Below are 19,696 nucleotides of genomic sequence, written 5' to 3' on the forward strand. Positions count from 1 at the left end.
TAAGTGGTAGAGAAAGTCAGCATATAAAAACCAACCCTTCTTCTCCTTCTCCTGTGGAATGGAACTGAAGGGAGAGGAAGCCGTTTCTCGTCCAGCCCCTCCGGCCTGCGTTTTAATCTTGTTTGCCGTCTAAATCAGTGTCACTCCACACAATTAGGCCTAATGGATCGCAACAGATACGTCTGCAGAAAGCAATTCCCATTTCTCCGCCGGTTATCAAACGATCTTCCAGGACAGCAAGCGATAATCTCCAGATGCGCCGACCCGTCTCAAATCTAGGGCAACTTTGCCATTTTGATTGGGGGGGAAAGCATTGCTGTGGTTCGAAAGACTCGATAAGAACATCGGCACAGCCGTGCTGGTTCGGACCGAAGGTCCAGCTAGTCCAGAATACCATTTCCACCAGTCATATACCTCAGGGAAACTCCTAAGCAAGACCCACACACAACTGCTCTCCTGCCGCTGACTGCTCCCCAGCAGCTGGCAATTCGGCCTTCTGCCAGTGAACCTGGCAGTCCAGTTGAGAAGAAGAGTTGGTTTTTATATGCCGACTTTACCACTTAAGGGAAAATCAAACCGGCTTACAATCACCTTCCCCTCCCTTCCCCACAACAGACACCCAGTGAGGTAGGTGGGGCTGAGAGAGCTCTAACTTGCCCAAGGTCACCCAGCTGGCTTCGTGTGTAGGAGTGGGGACTCAAATCTAGTTCACTAGATTAGCCTCCGCCACTAACCCCCTGCTCATCTCTTCTGCTGAGATCTGATCTTTGATTGAGCCAGGGTGGTGTAGTGGTTAAGAGTGACAGACTCTAATCTGGAGAACCGGGTTTGATTCCCCAGTCCTCCACGAGCGGTGGACTCTAATCTGGAGAACCGGGTTTGATTCCCCACTCCTCCACATGAGCGGCAGACTCTAATATGGAGAACCGGGTTTGATTCCCCACTCCTCCACATGAAACCAGCTGGGTGACCTTGGGCTAGTCACAGTTCTCTCTGAACTCTCTCAGCCCCACCTACCTCACAGGGTGTCTGTTGTGGGGAGAGGAAGGGAAGGAGATTGTAAGCCAGTTCGAGACTCCTTAAAAGGTAGAGAAAACCAGCATCTAAATACCAGCGCTCCTTTTTCTTCTTCATCTTACAAAAGCACAACGATATCATAATGTGGCCAAAATGGCTCACAAAATGGCTCTACATGAACACATGTAGCTGCCTTATAGTAAATCAGACACTTGGTCCATCGAAGTCAGTATTGTCTACTCAGACCGGTAGTGGCTTTCCAGGGTGTCAGGCAGGGGTCTTTCATATCACCTACTTGCCTAGTCCCTTTAACTGGTGATGTCGGGGATTGAACCTGGGGCCTTTTGCATGCCAAGCAGATGCTCTACCACTGAGCCACGGCCCCTCACGGTCCTACAATCTTAACAAAGGAGACCGGACACAGCCTTGCCTTCCCGCAGCCCTTCTAGCGAACATTTCCACACAAAAGACAAGCGATCCCGCTGGCTGAGCGGTCACAGGTGCCGACGCCACTGCAAGGCTCAGCTGCTGGAAGCGTCCAAAAAGCATCTGGCAATTACTGAACTACGGCTCCAATCAAGAGCGGCCCGTTTCACCCCGACACATGCCGCCATTCCTCTTTGTGGGTAAATGGGAAAATTGCACTGCTCTGCTACCTCTGGGCGGCTGCTCGGCTCGTTTCTCCTTTCGCAACCCTCCGCGAGCGATTTACCTGTCACGGCAATTGTGGAGGACTCTGCCCAGCTAGAAATTACAAGTATATACGAGTGTGCCCCAATGGAAATAAATCGCACGTTGTTAACGTGGCTGCCGATGAGACGTTGCACTGTGGCGCGGGGGGGGGGGTGAGAATCCAGGTGCCAACTGAGACTTTTACATAGGGTAACAGATGTTGCTAGGACATTTGGAACAATCCAGCTTCCCCGCATATTTGCCTGGGGTGAATTTTTCTGGCCGGAGCGTCAGTTTGATGTAATGGAACCGTCCAGCCAAAGCAACAGGAATGCCAAGACAAAAGCCACTGGGCCATGGCTCAGTTTGTAGAGCCTCTGATTGGCATGCAGAAGGTCCCAGGTTCAATCCCCGGCATCTCCAGTTAAAGGGACTAGGCAAGTAGGTAATGTGAAAGACCTCTACCTGAGACCCTGGAGAGCTGCTGACTTTGATGGACCAAGGGCCTGATTTGGCATAAGGCAGCTTCATGAATCAATCTTGGGGAGGGGCCGTGGCTCAGTGGTAGAGCCTCTGCTTGGCATGCAGTAGGTCCCAGGTTCAATCCCCAGCATCTCCAGTTAAAGGGACCAGGCAAGCAGGTGACATTTAAGACCTCCGCCTGAGACCCTGGAGAGCTGCTGCCGGTCTGAGTAGACAATACTGACTTTGATGGACCAAGGGTCTGATTCAGTATAAGGCAGCTTCATGTTTGTTCATGTGTGTGTTCAAAATTCTACACTGAGCAGCAAGAGACTAGTACAGGAGCTTCTTCTGGCTTGTCAGAGGCCCTGGACAGCGAGACCAAAATCCAGACCAACAGGAACCGCTCCGCAGATCAGGATACTCATTGTTCGGTAGCCTAAGATGGAAGCTTAAGAAGGTGGAGTCCAGCGTTTAGCAGGCAGGCTGATCCTGCGATGCATCCGGCCAGCATTTTCACTCAGTCTTGGCCAGCACCCTTCCTTACTGCTGTCTGACTTGGCTTTTGTACAGTCAAATCACTTCATCCCTAACATAGCCTTTATGGTGTCTAAAGGGGACCTCTGCCCTGACCTGGATGGCCCAGGCTAGTCTGATCTTGTGAGAAGCTAAGCAGGGTCGGCCCTGGTTAGCACTTGGATGAAAGACCACCAAGGAATACGAGGGTCATTATGCAAAGGAAGGCAATGGCAAACCACCTCTGTTAGTCTCTTGCCTTGAAAACCCTACTGGGTTGCCCTACGGGGGGCCGTGGCTCAGTGGTAGGGCATCTGCTCAGCATGCAGAAGGTCCCAGGTTCAATCCCCAGCATCTCCAGTTAAAGGAACTAGGCAAGAAGGTGATTTGAAAGACCTCTGCCTGAGACCCTGGAGAGCCGCTGCCGGTCTGAGTAGACAATACTGATTTTAATGGACCCAGGGTTTGATTCAGTATAAGGCAGCTTCATGTGTTCAAGCTGGCTGCGTCTTAATGGCACGTTACACACACACACACACACACACACACACACAAGGGGGACCTCTACCTTTCCTTTTTAACAGCAGAGAAGTTGGCTGGATGCAACCCACTAATCCACTGACTGTTTGCCAGTCATAAGGCCTCATGTGACACCATCTTCTACTTTCTGCACCTGGATCAAGGTTGGTCCAAATCTTGAGGGTTCCCAGTACAAACCCCAGAATCCCTACAGGTTCCAGTGCTGAAATCTCTGTGGCACAGAAATGAAAAACCCTGCCATGTGAGAGTGCAGTGCAAAACACAGATGCAAAGAAATCAGAGAGAGGACAGAGCGCTCACAATTAGCAAGGGCTTAGCTAGAGAGGGGCAAGGCGTCTTTTCAAATTCACCATTCCAGTATCAATGTGAGACATTAAAACCAACCCGGACACAGCATAGTGACTTACCTCCATGGACAAATCCATGCATAGTGCAGTCGGATGGTCCCACCAGGTGGATCAAGCTGGACTGACTGTGGCCGACTGTGTATGGCTCTAGAGCAAGGAGAGGGGAAAAATCACAGATTGAGAGGTAGTGTTTCAAGACTTGACCGAAGGCATTCCACAGCCCAATCCGTCAAGCCATTCAAAGCAGGACACTTTGCATTACACCCACTAGATGGAAAAACTTGTTGCAGAGTATAAGGTAATGTAAGAAGTCTATAGGAGCCCCGTGGCGCTGAGTGGTAAGCTGCAGTACTGCAGTCCAAGCTCCGCTCACGACCTGAATCCGATCCTGATGGAAGTCGGTTTCAGGTGGCCGGCTCAAGGTTGACTCAGCCTTCCATCCTTCCGAGGTCGGTTAAATGAGTACCCAGCTTGCTGGGGATAAAGTGTAGGACGAATGGGAAAGACAGTGGCAAACCACCCTGCAAACACAGTCTGCCTAGTAATAGGATGTCACCCCATGGTTAGGTAATGTCACCTGACTCACAGGCAGGCAAAGGCAAAATACCTCTGAATGTCTCCTGCCTTGAAAACCCCACGGGGTCACCATAAATCAGCTGTGACTTGACAGCACCAAAAAAAAAACCCGATGCCATAATCCTACACAATTGAAAGAAATAGTTCCGAAGGTATCAAAATGCCTCCAACTGGATGCGCCTGCTCTGGGGCACGACCATGAGAAACAACCTAGAGAGCAGTCGTTGTGTGTCCTAGATCCAAGCAGTAGAGATTCTGAGGCCCTGCAAATAACACCAATGAGGCATCTGATAAAGGAGGTTAGTCGGCATCCCAGCCATTCAGGCCAGGAGCATACTAAAATGTTGCTTATAGACGAAAATCCACAGGTTACAGCAGGAACGGCTAAGTTTTGTGCAGCGGCCCGCAGAATCCGTCAGACACTGCAGAGAACATCGGTAGGTCAATAATTTTAAATATATTTTAATTTTAAATATATATATATATATATATATATATATATATATATATATATATATATATATATATATAAATGTATACATTTTAATTTTAAATATATATAATTTTAAATATATAGTTTGCAAAGAGGGCAAACAACTTTTTTTTTTTTACTATTTGCATAAACTTGTGGGTAGAGTTTAATACCAAGGGTTTTAGTGGTAAATTGTGAAGAGCTATGCTGGTCTATGACTGTTTTTAATAAAGATTGATTGATTGATTCGGGAGGTTGTGTTACCGAGGCCAGCCAAGTCAGAAAATTTGAAACTATGAATCTACAGAACCTTTACTAGGGCTACAGCAGAACAGGGAGGAAAACGTTTTCCAAGAGCTGCTTGGTGGAACAGCTGCAATCTCTTCTGCCTGTTTAGTTTTTCTTTCTCTTTCCAGTTTAAAAAAAGTTGTGTTTTGGAGAAGGGGCGTGGCTCTGTAGTACAATATCTGCTTGGACGTGCAGAAGGTCCCAGGTTCAATCCCCGGCATCTCCAGTGAAAAGGATCTGGTAGGAGGTGCTGCGACAGGCCTCGGCCTCAGACCCTGGAGAGCTTCTGCCAACCCAAGTAGTCAATACTGACTGCGAAGGACCAATAGCCAGCTCAGTAGAAGACAGTTTCCTGTGTTCATGTGTATTCCAGGGCACCCTAAAGCATCCTTACATATGCAATGGAAAATGCAGAGATCTTCATTTTTGCATGGCTGCTGTATTGGAATTTGCAAATTTCCCAAGCTGCCTCTGCGGTGAAATACAGAACCGGTATCTGTAGTCTCGGAAAACAGGCCACCGTTGCACCATTTGCCAACTAGCCACGCCCCTATCTGGCTGCTCACTGGTTGCCTTTCACCGTGAGGCTCCGCCCCTTTCAACAGAGAAGACCGTTGACACGGGGAGGCTGAACCAATGATGTACATTCACGTATTAAAATGTTTAGATGCCACCGCTTTTCATTGAGCTGACTGGGTAGGATAGCCTACAGAACACAATTCTGTCCCCGGGGAGCTAAGCCTAGCCCAGCGTTATCCAGCATTATTAAGTAAAATGAAAAAAGACAATAAAGCTTTTTGCTGGAAATGTGGTACCGATATAGGCACATTTATGCATAGCTGGTGGTATTGTAAAAAAATTAGGATATTTTGGCAATTAGTTTTGAATGAGACTAATAATTTGATTAAAATAAAAATTAAGAGAGATCCCGCCTTTTGCTTATTGGGCATTCCAAAAAAAGAATTGGATAAAGCTGACAGAGTCATATGTCAATATAGTTTTGCAGCTACAAGGATTACAATTGCTAAAAAAATGGAAGCAAACAAATAAACCTTCAATTAAAGAATGGAGAGAGAAATTATGGATGTATATGCGGATGGCCAAAATTACAGCATCTTTACATGGTAAAGATATGGAGGAATTTAAAATTACATGGTCAAAGGCCACTGCATATTGGGATAAATCGGCAAAAACGGATCTTAAGAATTTAGTTAACGAATTATAGTATAAAGTGATTTTAACTAATTTACAACAATGTGATTTATTAATCTTTGTCATGACACCTCATCGGAAGTCCATTGGTGATGGGCACAATGGTGGGGGGAGGGTTTTTGATCTAAGGCGTAATATTTAGTTTTATATGAATAACAATGTATAATAGAAGTTTACGTTCTATATATGTATATGTATTTTTTTTACATGTATACTTTTTTATTTTTTTTATTTTTTTATTTTTTTTGTTTTGATTTATTATAAAAATGCAATAAAAATTTATTTAAAAAAAACTGAACACATTCGGAACCCCCACCAACCTGCTCACAGATCAGAATAGCCTTACCTTTTCTTTGCCTATCTGTGAAGCGAGGAGAGTAACAGAAACAGACAGATAAGCAGTGTGCATTATTGACAGATAAGCAGTATGAATTACTTGCAGAATCACAAGGCTGGAAAGTGTAACTTCCATACTTTTGGGCCACTTCCCCCACCCCACTCCCAACTGCATCCAGATGAAAAAACATGTCATTAGCAGCGGAAAGGACCAAACTCAGTACAAGCCCCCAGGCCAGGAGCAGTTACAGGAAAGGAAATGACTTAGTAAAACCAAACCCAAATCACAGTGAACCCAAGAAAATCTCAGAGTATGATTCATCACAGTGGGTAGCCGTGTTAGTCTGTCTGCAGTAGTAGAAAAGAGCAAGAGTCCAGTAGCACCTTAAAGACTAACAAAAATATTTTCTGGCAGGGTATGAGCTTTCGTGAGCCACAGCTCACTTCTTCAGATACTGAAGAAGTGAGCTGTGGCTCACGAAAGCTCATACCCTGCCAGAAAATATTTTTGTTAGTCTTTATGGTGCTACTGGACTCTTGCTCTTTTCTACTAGAGTATGATTCAGTGAGCGACAAAAGATTCCCTGGGGGCTAATACGGATTTGGCCGTTCCGCATGGTAAAATCCAGTCCCAAAGTGAACGGAACGTGGATTGAAAGCGCATTGTTCGGCGCGTGCGAAAGCGCGCTTCGCCTCTATTGGGATATGCAAGTCTCAGCATCCAGTCGTGAGAGAATTAACTGCTTCTGTGTTAGAACATCGCCTATAGGGCACCAAGTAAAGCAGTTGATTCTAAAAGAGGGAGTTTAACTGACGCTGTGCTATATCTAGGTTCAGTGGTCGTTGTTGTAGTTGACTTAGCTTTTCCATAGTGTAGGACTTATATCTAGTATGTTAGTTAAGGAATACATCTTTAAGCTAACATAGCATCTGTTATTATTTACTCTGCTTAATGTAATGTTGAGTTGTTAATTGCTTATTAACAAAGTCATAAGCATATACATATAGAACATAGATGCCTAAAATGTATAAAATACATGGTGTGTATAAAGCTTATAATAAAGTTATACTTATTCAACAAAATCTCTTAGGCCAAATGCCAGTGTCATTTACCAGGATAGTTTTAAAACCATTACCTGGGTTAAATATTTGGCAACCTGATGGATTTTCTCGATATCCAAATCTAAATCTGATAGGAGAAAGGGAACGATCCAGGGTTCATAGGGAATATTGTACTACGTTAAGATAGGTGTGATCCATGTAGCTCTTGTTCAATTTTTGCAAAATAGAAGTAAGTGCCCTAAGATTTCTATTTCGCTGGTTCCACAATCACACAGGCGGTCGCTAAAGGGGATTTTAAAAAAGCGGCCCTTTAAAACCTGTGTGGGGAATGTGTTTATTCTTGCTAATAAATGTAATGTATAATACCCAACAGTCTCCAAGGGAGGAAGGCGGGTTTTTCTCACGTAGCTTGTCGGTGGAGCAGGACAGAAGCAGATGTTGGATTTTCCCCTTAATTGCAATCCTGGATGTGCAAGAGACCATCCGGGGAAAGCACGAGGTGATAAGGGCAGGGGGTGTCACGCCCCCCTCAAAACAGGGAGGAGCCTAAGCAGATTAAAAAAAACCAAAGATGCAGGAAACAAACAAAAGTGCCTTTACCGCAAGCTCTCTGACGACAAGCTATACTCTTCCTCTTAAAAGTTAACCTGCGAAAGCAGAAAAAGCTGCCGTGGCCCCCCCGGGGATATGGCAGGCTCTATCGATTAGAGAAGCATTCACGGTTTCTCGCCCATCAATTGTTGGCAATGAACGGTTTGAAAGGACGACTTCCTGAGTACATCAGGTGAGTAACCATCCTCCCTCTTCTCTTCAATATCCTTGCAAATGTGAAAATCAACAATGTCAATGTGTCTTCCCCTCTGACTTCCCTCTTGGTTGAATGTGAAGAGTTCCTCCAGTCGTTGCCCCTGTCTCTGGCTGTAGACACATTGCATCTTTGTTCCAGCTGCTCTCCTCATCTTTTGGTTCATTTCTCAGCTCCTGGGTTAGGCAAAATCAACCAGGGAATTCTGATAGGAAATTCTACCGTCGCCCAGTAGAGAGGATACCTTGGACTTACTGCATCTTGGGATATGCTGTTTTAACACAGTCCAGAGTGGGGACAGGTATTTTATGGCACATTTCCCTGAGGTTACCCTGTCTTCAATGTTTTCAGCAACTTCAGTGTGTGAAATAACTGGCGACTCTACATAAGGAAGGGGACAAATCTATACCCCTACCCGGATATTTTCAGGCGTATCACTAAAATGAGAGCTGACACAGTTTCCGAAGCGTTAGAATGTTTTGCACGCAATACAAAGAATCTCACAACGAGCCAGGGCCGTTGGTGGCTGTATCTAAATCCAGATGTGCAGGTGGGAGTGGTTCCCAACTACCCACAGCTAGAACGGAGGACTTGCTGCAGCAAGCGGAAGATCTTTGCTCTACTGACCAAGCAAACACAGTGCATGTGAGGAGGAGGAGTTGGTTTTTATATGCCGACTTTCTCTACCACTTAAGGAAGAATCAAACCAGCTTACAATCACCTTCCCCTCCCCACAACAGACACCCTGTGAGCTAGGTGGGGCTGAGAGAGTATGCATACCCAGACAGGACCTGTCCTTGCTCTTCTGGCTCTATTGATTCATTAGCTCATGCCCTCTTGGAATGCTGCTTGGAATATCTCTCTCTCCTTTTAACATATAAATCTAACGCCTCTGTGTCTGACATAATGCCTTTTTTTATTAAGCGACAGGGAACCCAAGGCTACATTGTCAGTGGCGAGATTGATTTCGGTCCTTATATCCCTCAAACATTAGATTTACACTGCTCAAGATCAATGGATCAAGGAGCTTCTAAGGGATAAAGGAAAGGAGAGAGCTGTGACTAGCCCAAAGTCACCCAGCTGGCTTCACGTGTAGGAGTGGGGAAACAAATCCAGTTCACCAGATTAGCCTCTACCACTCATGTGGAGGAGTGGGGAATCAAACCTGGTTCTTCAGATTAGTCCACCACTCCAAACCACCACTCTTAACCACTACACCACGCGGGCTCCCCTGCCTGACCAGTTCAGAAGCTTCATAGGGCTTTCCAATTACTGAGAAAACTCATACTACTAGGTGCACCCACTGAGGTCTCCATAGCTTATGTGTGCAGAGCCCCAGGTAGTTAATTTGGCTCAGTCCTAGCTCCGGGCCATGACACACCTTCCTCCAGAATGTGCATACTTTTTTATATGGAATGTGTAATCTATTCGACATCGCTCTCCATGTGATTTCCAGACACCGGCGAGAAGGGCCACTTAGGAGAGCCGACAGCCGCATCCCGATTCAAAATCCCTCCAACAAAGGAAGCCGGCTGCCGTTCTCCAGAAACTGTATTTTAAAAGCCCCCTGTACTCTACAAAGAAACGGAGGAGCGCTCGCTTGCCCTTTTTGATGGGTCGCTAGGCAACTGCAGCACCAATTCTGTGTGCTGTTCCGTGTTCTAAAAGGTAGCTAAAATTAAACGGGGGGGGGGGAAGGGGCTCCGTTCGGAACGACAAAAATAGCCTCACGGGTCACCTCTTTCATAACTCCTACCTTAGCGAGGCTGCGAGTTCATTTGGTCTTGTGCTCTGACGGCATTCTTGACTTAAAAGACAAGCACGGATCGCCGGTGTTTGCTATTTTGCAAAGAACCCCACAGAACAGTCTTTCTTAATGCATTGCCCCCCCCCCCACATTTCTGGGTTGTATATGGGTTGATGCATGATGCCTATAAACACCAATCCATTGGGAGGGACACATTTAGAATCATAGACTTGGAAGGGACCACCAGGGTCATCTAGTCCAACCCCCTGCACAATGCAGAAAACTCACAACTGCCTCCCCCCACCACACACCCCCAGTGACCCCTACTCCATGCCCAGAAGATGGCCAAGATGCCCTCCCTCTCATGATCTGCCTAAGGTCATAGAATCAGCATTGCTGACAGATGTCCAGCTAACCTCTGCTTAAAAACCTCCAGGGAAGGAGAGCTTACCACCTCCCGAGGAAGCCTGTTCCACTGAGGAATCGCTCTAACTGTTAGAAAATTTCCAGACACCAGTGAAAAGGGCCACTTGTGAAAACCGACAGCCGCATCCTGACTCTAAATCCTCCAACAAAGGAAGCCTGCTGCCTTTCTGGATTGCATGTGTGCTGATGCATGATGCCAATAAATTCCCATGAGTTGGGGGGCACATTTCTGGGTTGCATGTCTGCTGATGCATGATGCCTATGAACACCAATCTGCAGGCAATCCAGGCACTAAAATAGCTAGCTTTGCATTCCTGTTGGCAGGAGGGAAGCGTCTCCGGAAGAACCACTTCAGTACCAGGAGGTGGTAGACTCCAAAGGGAATGATAGATTCTGCACAAGAAAAGTAGACGGACTTCTTTGGAAGCGTCCACTAGAATAGTCTTCCAAGAGTTGTTTTCTGCTGCCCCAGAACTTGAAGGGCTGTCATATAGAGGAGGGCGCCGAGTTGTTTTCTGTTGCCCCAGAAGATCGGAACAGAACCAAAAAGTTGAACTTAAATCAAAAGAGTTTCTGTCTAGAAGTTAGGAAGAACTTTCTAACAGTTAGAGCGGTTCCTCAGTGGAACAGGCTTCCTTGGGAGGTGGTGAGCTCTCCTTCCCTGGAGGTTTTTAAGCAGAGGCTGGATGGCCATCTGTCAGTGGGGCTGATTCTATGACCTTAGGCAGATCATGAGAGGGAGGGCATCTTGGCCATCTTCTGGGCATGGAGTAGGGGTCACTGTGTGTGTGTGGGGGAGGCAGTTGTGAATTTCATGCATTGTGCAGGGGGTTGGACTAGATGACCCTGGTGGTCCCTTTCAAGTCTATGATTCTATGAGAAAGCCCACTCACCACTTTTACATCTGGGGGTGCGCTGTGGTCCACCAATGGGTGTCCTGGGGATTGAAAGTACTCCCTGTAATCTGTCTAATAGGGGTACTGGAAACGCATCTGAACTGTCAGTGTCTTATCTAGATCAAGATGGGTACCACGACTGGGTGCTCAGTTGAACCTGCAGATCTGGGGTCCAGCACAGCATTGGTTGGGTACAAAAAAAAGAGCAGCATTCTCAATCACAGAGATGAGCGGTGGACTCTAATCTGGAGAACCGGGTTTGATTCCCCACTCCTCCACATGAGCGGCGGAGGCTAATCTGGATTTGTTTCCCCACTCCTCCACATGAAACTAGCTGGGTGACTTTGGGCTAGTCACAGTTTTCTTAGAGCTCTCTCAGCCCCACCTACCTCACAGGGTGCCTGTTGTGGGGAGGGGAAGGGAAGCAGATTGTAAGCTAGTTTGACTCTTTCTTGAGTTGTAGAGAAAACCGGCGTATAAAAACCAACTCTTCTTCTACTACTACATGCATACTTCCTCTACGAGTAGAACGTCATGCTCGCAAGCCATCAATAGCACAGGCACAGGGCCGGTACACTGGTGCCTGCTCCTCCATATGCATTCATATGTACGCAGTGGGCTCAAGTGAACCAAAAGAGATTTCAATATTCAATTATATAAAAAGAGAAACAACAGCGACAGTTTTTCCTGCCAAGAACACCCAGCGCTTCGACGAGATGATCCCAACAAAGCTCACCCCAGGAGGAGCTTCCGCGGCTGCTCAAAGCGAATATCCTGGTTTACCGCCAGGAGATGGCTACCCTGCTGCCATGTTTGGAACAAGCTTTGTAAAAGCCGCCGGGCGGTAGCAAAGTTCAACTCTGTATGGACCCCAGCAAGCAAAAGGCTGATTTGAACAAGAATGAAAGGCAGGGAATAAAACAGTGCTAATCATAAATCCATTATGCTGGTATGGCAAGGGTTGGTTGTTGGGGGACCAAGGAGCCATGAAGTTGGTCCCACGAGAACACATTTAGACCAGCCTTGTAAAAATCGTTCTGAGATCGATTCAGGCTCCTGCCAAATAGCTCCCATTCCTCTCCCTACACCGAGAATAAAACTGAAATAAGATAGGAAAGGAACTGTGTCGCCCCTCTTAATGGTGCTTTTTGAACTACAACAACCCAAAACTTAACACGGCTGCTATCAAAATGTAGTTTATTCACAGGGGTCTTCACTAACAGGACGGTCTCCCAAGATCCTCCATTACACCTGCCCATACAAGATGATTCAGGTGACCCCCTTGTGGGGATGGCCTTTGCCCTGTAGGACAGGGGTGGGGGACCTTTTTCCCCCTAAGGGCCATTTGGATATTTATAACATCATTCGCGGGCCGTACAAAATTATCAACTTAAAAAGTAGCCGACCAAGCCCCAAGCAGGCAGCTGCCCCAGATGACCCCCCCCCCCGGGGCACGGGCAAGCAGGCAGGCATCCAACTGGTGGCACACTCACCAGGACCTACAAAGGGCCAGACCAAATAATTTTGCGGGTCTTAAACGGCCTCCGGGCCTAACGTTCCCCACCCCTGCTGCAGGAAGATTCTTTCTGTGTCCTCTAATCCCACATGATACGGATACTGTGGACTGCCAAAAAGACAAATAAGTGGGTTCTGGATCAAATCAAGCCTAAACTGCCCCTAGAAGCTAAAATGATTAAACTGAGGCTGTCGTACTTTGGTCACATTAAGAGAAGACAGGAGTCACTGGAAAATACAATCATGCTAGGAAAAGTTGAAGGCAGCAGGAAAAGAGGAAGACCCAACATGAGATGGATTAACTCTATAAAGAAATCCACGGCCCTTTGATTGCAAGATCTGAGCAAGGATGTTAAGGATAGGACTTTTAGGAGGACATCGATTCAGAGGGTCGCCATGAGTTGGAAGCAACTTGACGGTATTTAACACACGCACACATACTGATGATGATGACATCAATTGACCACACCCTAGAATAAGGATGATCATAAGAACAAACATACTTTTCAAATCATCATCTAGCTTAGGGTGAGCAGGTGAACCTAACTGCTCGCCAAACCGTTCAGGTTTTCATATGCTTTCTTGACTCGTTGCAATCGTTGGGAAAGGCAGAATATAATTATTTAAAGAAATAAATCGCTTCCGAAGGGAAATGAATTCACTCAGATGGTCTTTTTTCTTTTTTACCTGGATTGATTACTGGCTGGATGACATCCCCATTTCTCTCCTTGGTTTCCAAGCGCTCCAGCTTCTGCTCCTCGTAGCGTCTCCTTCCTTCCTCCTCCTGCTCCTTCCCTGCATACTGACAGGAAACAGAAGGACCATCTGTTTATTCCAGGTGGTATGCCAAGTCCGGAAGCTGGAGCCAAGGAATGTCCCCCCTCCCTTTCGCTGTTACCATTTACCTTGCGGTTACGAACTTCCATCACAGACAAAAAGAGACACCCCAGAGGACCAAACATTTAGTTCCAGAGCTCTTAAATATCACTTCATTAAGCTTCATAAAGCAATTACTGACATAAGCATTTAAAGATATTGGGTTGGGTATTATCAACCATGAACGAAAAAACGTTTGTGGAATGGACTTCTCACCCCTGTTCTGGTCATGGAAGATTCCTCTCTCGATGTACGAGCCGGAATCAAGAGCCTAGAGGACAGCATTGCCTCTCAGTTGGAGGGCCCCGTCAACTGCAAGACCCCACCAATCTCTGGCACCAGCCAAAATAACCCACCGAGTCTTTGGGACAAAATCAGTCATTACCACCACAGGTGGCAAACATACAAACATATCCTCTCTCCACAGTGCCATTTCTCAACAACAACAACAACAACTTTAGTTGTTAATCTGAATCGTGGAAGCAAAATAAAACCACACACAAATAAGCGTGCATAGATATATTTTGTTTGCAGAACTGGACTAAGTCAGGACGAGCATATGAACCGTCCAAGTACGCCTTACCTGAATGGGAGGAACTTCCAAAACCTTGTGCACGTTCTGAAGAGCGAGAGGCACGTACCACAGAGTAGCTTGATTCGTCACCTTCTTTACGCCTTTGGAGGGGAGGAAACAAGCCATAAATAAATAGCTCAGTATGAGGGGGAAACTGAAACATCTTTTTATGACCTGCGTGCTCTTTCAAGCTGATAAAAAAAAAGTTACATTAACTGCTTTAGTGGGATGTATAGCAGTCCCCGTCCCCAATCAGCTCGGCCCCACCAAAACAAATGCTAACACTAAGAGATGAATCTCCCTTGCCCCTCTGCTCCCCCTTCTAGTATTTGCTTTTTGCTTGCTTGCAAGCCTGAGGGTGACCTTGGGCCAGTCACACATTCTCAACCTCGACCCTGGCAAGTATTTGGGTGGGAGACCGCCAAGGAATACCAGGGGTGGGGCAAGGAGGCGGCCAATGGCAAACCAACTCTGAACATCTCTTGCCCTGAAAACCCCACCAGGAGTCGCCATAAGTCAACTGTGACTTGACACCAAAAAAAAAGAAAGCCTAAGGGCAGGAGCCCAAGCCCCTTGACGGACATCCAAGTAGGGTTGCCAACCTCCAGGTACTGGCTGGAGGTCTCTAGCTATTCCAACTGATCTCCAGCCGCTAGAGATCAGTTCCTCAGCAGCGTGTGCTCACTTCGTGTCTCTGTCTCACATTTTGGTAATACTCTCAACAGTTCAAATTTTTCCATCATTATTACAGTACATTTTTTGGACATAATGCTTTTGCACACTTAATATACAGCAGGCTTGTCCAAACTGCAGCCCAGGACTGCTATGAATGCAGCCCAACACAAAATCGTAAACTTACTTGAAACATTATGAATCAGCTATCGTTAGTGCACTTTATGTGCGGCCCAAGTTAGTGTTAGTATATTATATGTACGGCCCAAGACAATTCTTCTTCCAATGTGGCCCAGGGAAGCCAAAAGATTCATGGACTACAGTATACTAGAAACATAACTGTTATATGCACTGGGAAACCAAAAGAATTGTGTGACTCGCTTTATTGCGACATTATCTTTATACTGGTGGTCTGGAACGGAACCGGCAATATCTCCGAGGTATGCTTGTATTTGCCTTTCAGGAAAAAAAGATTTTAGGGCAGCACACAGACATGGGGATCTATACATGTTCATCCTTCCTCTTACTTTTTTTTTGTTTTAAGAAGACTGAAAATGGTTGTAAAACTGCTATGGAGATCTCCTTGGTGGAGAGGGAAGAAGCGTATTAGTGACTGTGGCTCAGCGGTAGGGCACCTGCTTGGCATGCAGAAGGTCCCAGGTTCAATCCCCGGCATCTCCAGTTAAAGGGACTAGGCAAGTAGGTGATGAAAAAGACCCCTGCCTGAGAACCTGGAGAGCCGCTGCTGGTCTGAGTAGACAATACTGACTCTGATGGACCCAAAAGGTCGGATTCAGTAGAAGGCAGCTTCATGTGTCATTCAGTAGGCAACCTTCATAATCACCCTTCGCAGCCACTCGGCAGAGGGCTTCGACTCGAACGGGGGGGGGGGGAAATGCAGACAAGCAGCTTTTCAGAGCTACGGCCTGGGGCAGGCAAAGGTACACTTGTATCCAGTGCGGTGAAGAGGGCTTTCTAAACCGGTCTCGCCACTTTTGACTCGTTTGGCTTGTTTGCAGCCAAAGATGTGCGAGGGGACCCCACGCCATCACAAACAGAAGCAGAGAAAGGTATTTAAAAGTAGGCCAATCTGCGGTATTTAGACGACAGGATTTATGAGGTTACTTCGGCACGTGCCGCGCTGCCAAGGATCCGCCAATCACGACGACGGCCTCGTCCCTCCAATGCAAGAAAAAAACGTTTGCGCCACACTGATTCAGAGTGGATGTGACAACTTTGCTTTTGGGAATTAGATTCTCTTGCTTACGCCCAGTGGGGGGAACAAAGCCCACCCCGGAGAGCGGGTTGCCATAGCAACAGCCATGTAAAGAAGGCTCTCGTGCTCAGGATCCAAACGACACAAAAACCGACTAACTGCTATTTTTCTTCCGCCACCCCCCCCCCCCGCGAACAGAAACCCGATCAGAAAGATGCGAATTCCCCGAGCCGACACTTTCAGGAGCCTCTGCAGCAGCGCTTCAACCTACTGGTGCTATCCCCCACCCCTTAATTGCATCCAACCCAAATTAATATTTAGACATTTGGCGTAAGTCAAATGAACAGTGTCGGCTGCTGAGCCGGCTTGGCTGCATCTGCCGATAAGCACAAAAGGGAACTCGTAGTATTGTCGTCGCTGCAGACTGGGGTCGTCTAGAAACTTTTGAGCGGGCCAAACAGGAATGACGGAAAGAGGTCTGCCGGGCAAGGTGCCAAGCCCTCGCGAGATAACCCTGTCTCCTCCCAGAACCCTCAAATGCCTCGGAGTGCTCGCTATTGGGAATGGGTTGATCATTGTCAGGGATGCTCTAGGCCAGCTGTTCCCAAACCTTTTGAGTCATGGAGCACTTTTCAGGTTAGAAATCGTCACAGAGCACTAATTTGCACCTGGCACCTCTATACGAAACCGAATGACAGTAGTATTTTTCTTTCCAATCTCTTCAGCGAGGTGCAGTGGTTTGGAGCGGTAGACTCTGATCTGGAGAACCGGGTTTGTTTCCCTGCTCCTCCACTCGAAGCCAGCTTGGTGACCTTGGGCTAGTCACAATTCTCTTAGAGCTCTCTCAGCCCCACCTACCTCACAGTGTGTTGTGGGGAGGGGAAGGGAAGGCAATTGTAAGCCGGTTTGATTCTTCCTTAAGTGGGAGAGAAAGTTGGCATATAAAAGCCAACTCTTCTTCTTCTTCACAGAGTACTAGGAGATGTTTCGTGGAGCACCAAGTGCTCCTTGGAGCACAGTTTGGGAACCGCTGCTCCAGGCTGATCCTGCGTTAAGCAGGGGGCTGGACTAGATGGTCTTCCAACTCAATGATTCTATGATTCACCAGATTAGAGTCTGCCGCTCATGTGGAAGAGTGGGGAATCAAACCCGGTTCCCCGGATTAGAGGCCACCGCTCCTAACCACTACACCATGCAGGCTCTGCTGGCCACTGATTGCTGCCCTGCCACGTTTGACAGCTGCCCGATTCAAAGACACCACAGTGAAATCCACGAGACTGCAAGAATGAAAAGGTCAGTTTTCATTTCCAATTGAAATCTGAATAGGAAACAAGCATCTCATTGTAAAAAGGCACTTCTATAATGGCATTTTCAAGAAGAAGAATAGAAGAAGAGTTGGTTTTTATATTGCCGACTTTCTCTACCACTTAAGGGAGAATCAAACTGGCTTACAATCACCTTCACTTCCCCTCCCCACAACAGACACCCTGTGAGGCTGGTGGGGCTGAGAGAGCTCAAAGAGAGCTGTGACTAGCCCAAGGTCACCCAGCTGGCTTTGTGTGTAGGAGTGGGGAAACCAACCCGGTTCACCAGATTAGCAACTGCCACTCATGTGGAGGAGTGGGGAATCAAACCCGGTTCTCCAGATCAGAGCCCACCGCCCCAAACCACCGCTCTTAACCACTACACCACGCTTGCTCTCAGACAGCTCTGAGGCCTGACTCAGCTCACAGTCGGACTGCGAACGTTTGGAAAAACAGGGGCTCTCTCTCTCCCTTACCTGCCTAGGACTGTGCATGCTGATTCATCTTTAAAAGCAGCCTCAGATATGTGACTTTTTAAAAAAAAACACGCCATAGGCAGGGATTCACTCAGCTCTTGCAACGGCCTACAGTTAATCAGCAATGTCTGTCACCGAGTGGGATGAACTTTTGGCTCGGGTTTGATCTGCATATTCTCTTTCAAGGCAGAAATAACCATGGCGACACATTTTCATCTTCCCACACATGGGCCGGGAGCACAGAGCGAGACATCTGGTTTCCCCCCCGCCCCTGCACCTGCTGCGTTTTTACAAAAATCCAGCGTTCGGATGTCTCGACTTTGTCAGAGCAATGGGTCTCAAGAGCAAGACCCGTGTTTCGTTTCGGCAAGGACAGATTCCTAGGGACAAGGGAAATTTTGCCAAGGAGTGGGGTGGAGGGGTGGAAGAGGAGGAGGAGAGCTAAGCCAGAGAACGGGGAATGCAAAAAGACAAGGAGGTGGCTTGTCTTCCTTTAATGCCACATGTGCCACATCCCATGCCATATCTGGCATCTGGGGAAGGAACTGAATTCCAGAGGGCTACTTGAAACATCACTTTTTGATGTGTCTGCTGTTATCTTGAGTCTTGAAGCACAGTTGTTCAGTATGAGGAGTGGTTAAAACCCTTAGGGCTGTTTAGCTTGGAAAGAAGGCGGTTAAGGGGAGACATGATAGAGGTCTATAAAATTATGCATGGTGTGGAGAGAGTGGACAGGGAGAAGCTTTTCTCCCTCTCCCTTAATACTAGAATGCGGGGTCATCTGCTGAAGCTGGAGGGTGAGAGATTCAAAACGGATAAAACGAAGTAGTTCTTCACACAACACATATTTAGATTGTGGAACTTCCTGCCCCAGGATGTGGTGATGGCTACCAACTTGGAAGGCTTTAAGAGGGGAGTGGACATGTTCATCATGGAGGAGAGGGGTATTCATGGCTACTAGTTAAATGATGCTACTAGTCATGATGCATACCGATTCTCTCCAGGATCAGAGGAGCATGCCGAATATATTAGGTGCTGTGGAACACAGGCAGGATGGTGCTGCTGCAGTCGTCTTGTTTGTGGACTTCCTAGAGGCACCTGGTTGGCCACTGGGTGAACAGACTGCTGGACTTGATGGGCCTTGGTCTGATCCAGCATGACTTTTCTTATGTTCTTACCCAGGCTGCTAACAAACAGTTTTTAACTGCTTAAATGCAAAACAAGGTAACCTCCAGGCTCAAAAGGAATACAAGCATACCTCTGAGATATTGCAGGGTCAGTTCCCAACCACCACTGTAAAGCTATAAAGCTAGCCAGCGTGGTGTAGTAGTTAAGAGCTGAGGACTCTGATCTGAAAAACTGGGTGGGTTTCCCCACTCCTCCACATGAAGCCAGCTGGGTGACCTTGGGCTAGTCACATTTCTCTTTGAGCTCTCTCAGCCCCACTTACCTCACACTGTGTCTGTTGTGGGAAGGGGGAGGGAAGGTGATTGTAAGCAGGTTTAATTCTTCCTTAAGTGGTAGAGAAAGTTGGCATATAAAAACCAACCCTTCTTCTTCGTCTTTTCCTAATGTCGCAATAAAGCGAGTCACACAAATTTTTCGCTCTCCTAGATAACCCTTCCAGTTTTGTTTCTCTGATTCTACATGACATTTTTCCTCCATCTATTATGGGCTACGCAGCACAGC

The 19,696-nt window shown here is 47.0% G+C and overlaps 1 protein-coding gene across 3 annotated transcripts in view; it reads right to left on the reverse strand.

Annotated features, from left to right (window-relative positions):
- The window catches only part of ACOT7 (acyl-CoA thioesterase 7), a 66,283-nt gene that overhangs the window by 29,743 nt on the left and 16,844 nt on the right, over positions 1-19,696 (reverse strand). The window contains exons 4-7 of one of the 3 annotated variants that reach the window (XM_056865148.1): positions 14,349-14,440; positions 13,577-13,691; positions 6,449-6,463; positions 3,615-3,701 (exon numbers count right to left, since the gene is read on the reverse strand). In XM_056865148.1, the coding sequence (XP_056721126.1) occupies positions 3,615-3,701; positions 6,449-6,463; positions 13,577-13,691; positions 14,349-14,440 (309 nt within the window). The remainder of the gene's footprint in view (positions 1-3,614; positions 3,702-6,448; positions 6,464-13,576; positions 13,692-14,348; positions 14,441-19,696) is intronic. The other 2 variants (XM_056865149.1, XM_056865150.1) reach the window with 2 other exon arrangements.

The sequence above is a fragment of the Euleptes europaea genome, chromosome 19 (assembly GCF_029931775.1).
Source record: "Euleptes europaea isolate rEulEur1 chromosome 19, rEulEur1.hap1, whole genome shotgun sequence".
In the NCBI taxonomy this organism is placed as follows: domain Eukaryota; kingdom Metazoa; phylum Chordata; class Lepidosauria; order Squamata; family Sphaerodactylidae; genus Euleptes; species Euleptes europaea.